The sequence below is a fragment of the Triplophysa rosa genome, linkage group LG11 (assembly GCF_024868665.1).
Source record: "Triplophysa rosa linkage group LG11, Trosa_1v2, whole genome shotgun sequence".
In the NCBI taxonomy this organism is placed as follows: Eukaryota; Metazoa; Chordata; class Actinopteri; order Cypriniformes; family Nemacheilidae; genus Triplophysa; species Triplophysa rosa.
Window position 1 is genome coordinate 13,568,812 of NC_079900.1, and position 7,957 is coordinate 13,576,768.

The following is a 7,957-nucleotide window of genomic DNA, read 5'->3' on the forward strand; positions in this document are numbered from 1 at the left end:
ATGTACTTGTTGCATCAAAGAGTGCAGAACAGTACTCTACTCTCAGCTGTCTTTCTCGTTGTGCCGAGGCTACCACAACGAGCAGGATGCAGTCCATGCCCAGACTTGGTGGTAGAGCTGAGAGAGGGAAGCGGCGACCTGACAAGAGCTGAGATGGTAAAGCTGAAAGAGTGAAGCGACACCCCTACAAGTCCTCACTTCAAAAATGTCAACTGCTATTAGATTATTAATGATCATATTAAAACTATTATCTACCTTTTTTACTATGTTTATTTTCTTTTTTATTTAGCCTAGTTGAGCAAGCACTGTCGAGCTTGTAGAGATGCTGCAGTTTTTGCCAGAGGGGAACTGGTTCCCCTGGTTGGGCCTTGGTTCTCATGAGGTTTTTTCCTCCATTGGAGTTTTGGGTTCCTCGCCACCATTTTGCACTGTTTGCCTGACCGGGGGCCCACATGCTTCTCTGTGATAACCACGCTGTGTGTGTGTGTGAGTGCACTGTGCGTGTGGAGTTGTGTTTTATGCATGTGGGTGTGTATGAACCTGTGGGTGTGTCTGTTTTCTGTGTGTGTTCACTTTTGTTTGTTTTTACTTGTAAAACCTTAATGTTTTGCTTATAGTCAATATGTTTCATGAACAGCTGCTTTGTAACAATGAAAATTGTAAAAGGCGCTATATAAATAAAGTTGACTTGACTTGAGCAGGAGAATTAAACATGTCCAAATTTCACGATTATTATCAAACGTAATAACCAAAATACAAACAATATAATTCAACAAGGTTTTCCTTTTATCTTGGAGTCAGATAATATTGCACAACATTAAAATAATGTTAACAATAACAACCCAGAGCGCGGGAAAGACAGAACACGCATGCCTTAGCCACGCCACTTGGACTCCGCCATTGGGCCAGTGGGTGGTGGTTCTTCTCCCACATTTTTCACCACCTTACAGTGTCAAAACACAAAACTGAACAAGAAAAAGGAAATATAGAATACAGATACTTTTACTCTCAATTTACAGAGACATGAGAGATCGTTAAGAACGTAAGGAAAAGCAGTCAGGGGTTATAAGGCAAACCTTACATCTTATCACTTCACAGTAATGTCAGATCAATGTACAAATCAATTTGGGTTCCTTGCAGCTTTAATGTTCCAAACGAAATTTAAATGAAAAACATCTTTTCATATGTCTTATACTTTAAAGGTAACAAATGAATATAGGTAAATAACACTAGGAAAATAATAGTAGGTAAGCCTTTTTAATATTAAGAAAAACCTTCGAAACTCACGACAAAATCAAATGTTTAAATTAATATTTAAATTATTATGGTGATATTACTTGATCTAAATTAAGTTATTTCATTTGCTTGATTAGTTGCAGAATGGTAACACTTTGCATCTGTTTGCTAGGAATGCATGTGTCAGCACACTAACCCGAAAAACTCCACTGCTCATTGATCATAATTACTACACATTCATCATGCATTTCCATGTCCTCTTAATCTCAAGACTCATAGGCTTCAGTTTTGTAAATGAGATTATCCCACGGTAGATGATGTGTGATTAGAGGCTGGAGTAATGTGTTGTGCGGGGTGTGATGATCCTGTGTATGTTGCCGTTTGGAAGAAGTACATCTGGAATGCAAGAGGAAAACATCCGGTGTAAAAATAATCAAATGCCATTTTGTGTTAGAAGGAGGGAGTGTTTTTAAGGAGCATTCTGGATTAGATGCAAATTGAACTCTATTGTTAGCATATGTGCAACGCTATCAAATACCACAGAACCAAATAAAAATACACAGGAAACAGGTCTGCACTATTGAGCCAATTAAGGCCCATTCACACCAAGCATGTTTGCTAAATCATGAATTAAGGTTTTGATCAAGGTATACTTAACCCAGAATGTTCCTTCAGAACCTGAGAAATCAGTAATTGTTACCTTGAAGCCAATAGCCAGAAGGGCATGAAGTGACACTATAACTGCCATGGTAGCAAAAGCTGTTAGTTTGGTGTCATCACGAACAGTCGGCCAGAAAGTGATGACCAACACTGACCCAGAGATCACCATGGCAACAACAATCAACAGCCACTGCATCCAGTTGAAGGGAATGGCCCATAATATCTTAAAACAGAAAGAGTAAGTCTTGTTGGTTTGATATGATTTAGTTTGCCGACACTTTTTAAACTATCCTTTACTTACAGAGGTAGGAATATATATGAAAAGGGAGTATCCATAGACACACACGGTCTCTAAAAACGTATATCCACTGATCTGCCTCTCAACACTTTGACGCCATGTCAGGAATCCCCAAACTCCGAGAGGTACCAGCCATGCGTAGAGGAACACAGTAACTGCGGCTATTGAGACTAAAATAGAAATAAAGCATTTTAAGTCATTGAAAGACATGAGAATGTCTACTACTGAATAAAGTCTAACTTACCTCTGTGGAACTGAGGTCTGTAGTGAAAGTCTGGGTCTCCCCTCTTGCTCAGAAAGGTAGAGAGGTTCCCCATGATCGCCACTGAGAACACTAAAGTCACGCAGATCCAGAATGGACCTGATAGAAGAGTGACAACACGACACATAATACACATGATGCAAAGTTTCGCATTTAAGTCTTCTAAATGAATAAATGTAAATAACGTAAAACAAAAAAAGGTTGTCCATGTTGTGAAGAGGTGTTGTGTGAAATTAAGGATACTAATAAGGCGCGTTACCATATAAATCAGGGTTACTTCGAATGTGGTGTCTGACAAAGTTTCTTCCTGGCAAAGGTATAACTGAGCCTTTTATCCTATCCAGAACCTGAAATACACAGAAACATCATGAACATTATAAATAAACAGCACTACGGTTGCAGGACTTCCAAGTAAATGACCAAGCAAACTAAGATGTCTAAAAACCATGTGTGAAAGCCAAATGATGCATCATTCAGGTCATGCAGTATGAAACTCAATATTTTCCTCCTGTACCTGAACTGTATCTACGTTGAAGAATGACTGATAGTATTCAAAAGTCCAAAATCCACCGGTTTGTTTTTCACCTCCAAGAAGCTGTGGGTACAATAAACAACCTATTGGTTGACCAACATAACACTGTAATATACTGTCTTAAATGCATGTTAAATAAGCAGCTACATATTACTCTTTTACAGTTCCCTTTGTTTTGCAACTCACCTCTGAATTCTCTTGCTGGTTCTCTTCATCATCTGATAGGTCGAGTCTGACATCTCCAGGGGAGGCTCCGGTACCGGGACTGGAGATGCTGAGGGTTGATGCTCCAGGATTTGAAGATAGCAGATCTGTGGCCTCTTCAAACTCTGGAACGATACAGAATGGAGATTAATGGAGACACATGAGAAAAAGACACATATTAGGGAATACTGAGAAGCCTACCCTGAAACTTTAAATCATCAGGACTAGCCATGACTGAAGACTGCAGGAGAGCTCTCAAAGGGTTGTCATGTGAATACTGTCTGTGAGGAAAGATGAAATGACGTAACTAAGTACTGTTCCTGAAGTGAGATCATGTTCATTTTTACTATATTTTTTTTACAACAAATACCATAGCTAAACTATGGTTACTAAAGTAAAACGACGTTTAATTTCTGTTTTGTAGTATTCTTTATCAGTCGGAACGTCTTCGTTTAATCTCGAAATAAAAAATAGACATTTTTCGTAACAGCTGATTAATTTACTTACCAGGTGCTACAGCACGGTGCAGTATGTCAATGTTGACTCTGACAACTTCAAGCTCGTTACAAGATACCAGGAAGAAACACTCGTTTAGTTAGCGCTGATGATATTTGACTGAATTTTTTGACGAAGGGAGATTCAAAAGGTCTTAACAGATCTGATAACAGTTATGATATATTTAATACCGTCTTAATACATTTATCATTATCTTCTCCATACTCCACGTCACCTGCACGGTTACGGCGGCGCGTCAAAACAGGATCACGTGACCGGACCACAGCCGGAACTAAATGTGTATTCTTTGTTTTTACTGATTACAAAATGTGACACTTGTGACTGTATGTTTGCCTATATTTTGTACGCATGTCGATGTGCTTATACATATATATATATATATATATATATATATATATATATGAGAGGTCTTAAATAAGTAAGTCGTGGTTCACAACAATTCATGGCGGAACGTGAAAGGCAATATTCTGTTTCCCTACCGGAACAATAATATTCTACGTACTGTGCCTGTCGCCATGTTGGCTCATCAGTTTCGTCGTTTAGCATTGTTACAATGAGCCACGGCTGGAAACTGTCATTTGCTGAAAGTTCTTCCTACTTCTCCCGTGAACTATGAACTATCGGATTTTCACGAGTTCATCTGCTAACATGGCCGCCTCGTGGTTGATGAAGAGATGGTGCTCTACAGCAGCCGCAGTGACATCCAAGGGCACGAGGTGGCAAAGACTGATCAATAGTCGTGCAGGTAAGATGAAAGATCGGTTTTAATTTAAAATTTCTGCTTTCAACATAACTGCTGATAAGTTATTCTTATGTAGGTTTAGCGCGCAAACTATTGTGATCATTTCTATGATTTAAAAATCACAATAATTATGGATTTAATCCAGCTATCAGGGCGTATAAAACTCAATAAGATGATGGGGTACCGTAGAATAATACAGTCTCCGTTGGAGGGGCAGTTCTCCTCTGGCTAAACAGCATGAATGTAAATCTTTTTAATGTGACCATTTTTTTAGTTGCTGATCACTCCTCAAGATGCTGTTGTTACTGTCTTTAGGTGTGTGGTGTCGCAGTCTCTTAGGTGATTATAAGGAGGCTTGTCGTGAGGTGGTGTTGGGGGCCCGAGATCGACCCCTCAAAGCCTCTGTCTACTTAGGTCTGCTTGGAGGAATGTATGCCTGTTATTACACCAACCCCGATGATTCTTCCTTTGAGACCTGCCTTCTAGAAACTTCAAACCGTCTGGCTCTCCTGTCACCATGGATACGCAGTGGCACCTCAGATGGGCATGTCCAGAACCTGGTGAAACTGCGAAACGAGTGCAGACTGCGCTATGCCAGTCTGGGCTTTGCCTCTTTGACTTATTACACAGACTACGACCCTGTTTCCAGTCTATATGAAGCACAGTGTTCTGCGATTTCTGTGCCCTGGGCTGAGTTGCCCAAACGGGTACTGGATGTGGGCTTTGCGGGACGCTGGTGGATGCTTGATCGTAAAATGAAGGATTATGATATTAACGAAGAGGAGTTCAGACATCTGCCTCCCACTCTGGTGGCTACAGTTCCACCGTCACCCGAGATAACGGAGAGGAATGAAAAACTGCATCAGGACTCATGGAAGGCGGTGGTGATGGAGGACGAGAGCATTGCGTCAGACGGTGTACAGACAAAGGTGGAGACATCTGGTGATGGAAAACAAATGAGCAGTACTGTGTAGAGACATTTTTTTATTTTAATTATGTTTACTTTAATACTACACCTTGTATTTGACAAGCATGATTGCACAGATTATCTGCGTTGACTGATAAACTAAAAGTAAATAGAAGAAGTGGTATTCTAATGTGTCAAGTTTTTTATTTTCTGCTAAATATGTTGAAATAGGTGGAAACTTCAAGAATTGAACAATTGCAAGAAATGCCGTTCTTTAAATGGAGTGATGGCACATAACTGTAAACTGATGTAACCTAGTTTTAAATTCTTGTGTTTTTTATTTCAATTTCTTGTCTTTGTGAAAGAAAGCAAATGCCCCATTTATTCTCTGTTTAAGTCAAAATGTCTGAATGAAAATAAAAAACATGCTCATCCTCAAAGACACTCAGAGTGTCTTGAGTCTGTGGACTGTTGGCACATAAAGAAACATTTAATTTGTAACCTCAATGCTGCAGATGCACCAATTCGATAACTATATTTTTTCTCTGCATACAAGGTCATTGGCGTTTTTTGATAAGTAACCATTCAAGTCGTTTCTGCCTGTTCAAAAGGCTTACAGGGCTAATTATTTCCATTAATCGCATTACCTCTAAATGACCTGCTATGTCAGAGGGGAACTTTGATTCATTTCCAAGGGAAATCCTCTTTCAGATTAATCTCTTTACTCTTCCTCTCTGGCTTGTCTTCCTCCATTAGTCTGGCTCTATCCCCGTGCAGTCCTTTCTAAGATGGGCGGTATCGATTGGCCGGCTCATGAAGCTGCATTCTGCTCTTTTTTTCTGATTGGTATCTCAGCTCCTGGAGAGGATTGTTCATTCAGGTCTCTTGCAATAAAGAATGTGAACACTGTGTGATTGCAGCTGTAGTAAATGCTGTTTAACCTGTTCATGTCGAGTTAGAATACGATCCGAGCGCTAGTCTCTGTAAAAGAGTGAAAGTAAAGTAATGTATGCACTTAATGATGTCAAGCACTCAAGATACACTAATGAATGTGTGGGAGTCCATTTGACATGGGGCTTATCTACGTAACTTAACCTTGCTACGTAAATGACGGGGTCAATGTTGAAATAATAATGTCATTAGTGTGCATTTACAAACCGCCTGTCAAAAATATCGAATGTCACTTGAGATGAGTATTAATGAGTGAAGACCTCTGGCTTGCCTCCGGCAAAGACCATCTAAAATCATACTGATCCTCTTTTAACTTCAGTCTTACTGTTGTATATTGAAATGATCACACCATTGTTATCTAATCACTAAAGATTTTTCAGCTGGTCAGAGGATGTTGCTTTAGCCTCGGGCAGTGGTATCTGATGTGCCTCGATCCTCATAATGTACTGATGCACTCTGTACATCAGAGTGTCCACAGGGACCTAAACGTTGCTTGATTGCTAAAATGGAGGAGCTTTGCTAACAGTATACTGCTGTCTACAAGAGCCACTCACTCCTGCGTCCCAGTGCTTTTAAAGTGCTGTCCCCAGCCTGTTGTATTGCCTTCAAGCTCACTGATCTGAGATAACTAGGCAGATGAAAGCAACGGAGTGGAAGTCCACCATGGTTTTCAGGTAGGGTTGGTATTTTCGCTTGTTTTTTCCAAATGCAAAATGATCGGAGGATGGTAAAACCAGTACTCTTGGATTTTTAACCTTTTATTTCATAGTATGAAAGATTTTATTTTTCAAGGTTACTTGAAGGGATAGTCCGCAAAATGAAAATTCATCAGTTTTGTTCGCTCACCCTCATGTTACATATCTACACTGTAAAAACTGTAGTTTGAATTTTACAGTTTTATTTTAAAGAATTTAAATTTTTGAACATTTAAAAATGTTAAATGGCGGAAATTAGCTGCAAATTTACACGCTGGGTGTAAAATAATATGAAAAACATTTCATTTTACTTTTCAAAAAATGTTGTGTTAGGGTTGCTATTTCCACGCTTGTTTTTTCCAAAACAATTAGGAATATGGTGAAACCAGTACTCTTGGATTTTTAACCTTGATTTCATAGTATGAAAGATTTTATTTTGAAGTCAATTTTACTTAAAGGGATAGTTCGTCGCAAACGTTAGTTTGCTCAAGCTCGTGTTACAAATCACAATAAAAACTGTACATTTTATTTGACAGAATTTTCATGTATTTTTGACATTAATTGCAAATTCACAAGTTGGATGTAAAATAACATGAAAAACATGTCATTTTACTTTTCAGATGTTTTTATAATGTTTTATTAGTTATTTAAAAATAAAATCGTTTTATTTTACGTGTTTTCTGGCACCCTAACTGCTGGAATATTACTGTTTTTACAGCAATTTCTTCAGATAGCCCCAGTAACCATTCACTTTCATTATATGAAAAAATCAACCTCATTTGTGCTCCATAATATAATTTGTAATGACAGAAAAGTCAGTAGATGATAACAATTTTTTTTGGGTGGTGTGCTATCTTTTTAAGAAATCTTTGTATATCAAACAATGCTTTTATCCTCACAAGTAAAACCTCAAAAGAAGGCTCAATAGTTTCTGGCATGTACTATGTTAGCTTT

The 7,957-nt window shown here is 38.7% G+C and overlaps 2 protein-coding genes across 2 annotated transcripts; one reads left to right on the forward strand and one right to left on the reverse strand.

The window, feature by feature from the left end:
• Nucleotides 1–768: 768 nt before the first annotated feature.
• On the reverse strand, nucleotides 769–3,963 carry yipf2 (Yip1 domain family, member 2). The gene is made up of 9 exons (XM_057346042.1): nucleotides 3,700–3,963; nucleotides 3,394–3,473; nucleotides 3,175–3,317; nucleotides 2,971–3,051; nucleotides 2,716–2,803; nucleotides 2,439–2,555; nucleotides 2,198–2,364; nucleotides 1,937–2,119; nucleotides 769–1,632 (listed from the first exon to the last, which is right to left on the reverse strand). Exons 2-9 carry the CDS (start codon nucleotides 3,422–3,424, stop codon nucleotides 1,537–1,539), a joined length of 906 nt encoding a protein of 301 aa, XP_057202025.1. The 5' UTR covers nucleotides 3,425–3,473; nucleotides 3,700–3,963; the 3' UTR covers nucleotides 769–1,536.
• Nucleotides 3,964–4,320: 357 nt separating this feature from the next.
• On the forward strand, nucleotides 4,321–6,274 carry timm29 (translocase of inner mitochondrial membrane 29). The gene is made up of 2 exons (XM_057346227.1): nucleotides 4,321–4,453; nucleotides 4,766–6,274. The coding sequence occupies exons 1-2, from the start codon at nucleotides 4,321–4,323 to the stop codon at nucleotides 5,422–5,424; spliced, it is 792 nt and encodes a 263-aa protein (XP_057202210.1). The 3' UTR covers nucleotides 5,425–6,274.
• Nucleotides 6,275–7,957: the final 1,683 nt, after the last annotated feature.

Bases quoted from the DNA above. Each gene is read 5' to 3' on its own strand.
- yipf2 (XM_057346042.1), bottom strand. From the start codon at position 3,424: ATGGCTAGTCCTGATGATTTAAAGTTTCAGG. The intron at 2,365-2,438 runs GTAAGTTAGACT...TTTCTATTTTAG, and splicing joins CAGACCTCAGTTCCACAGAG to TCTCAATAGCCGCAGTTACT. The intron at 1,633-1,936 runs GTAACAATTACT...CTTGCATTCCAG, and splicing joins TTCTGGCTATTGGCTTCAAG to ATGTACTTCTTCCAAACGGC.
- timm29 (XM_057346227.1), top strand. From the start codon at position 4,321: ATGAACTATCGGATTTTCACGAGTTCATCTGCTAACATGGCCGCCTCG. The intron at 4,454-4,765 runs GTAAGATGAAAG...TACTGTCTTTAG, and splicing joins ACTGATCAATAGTCGTGCAG to GTGTGTGGTGTCGCAGTCTC.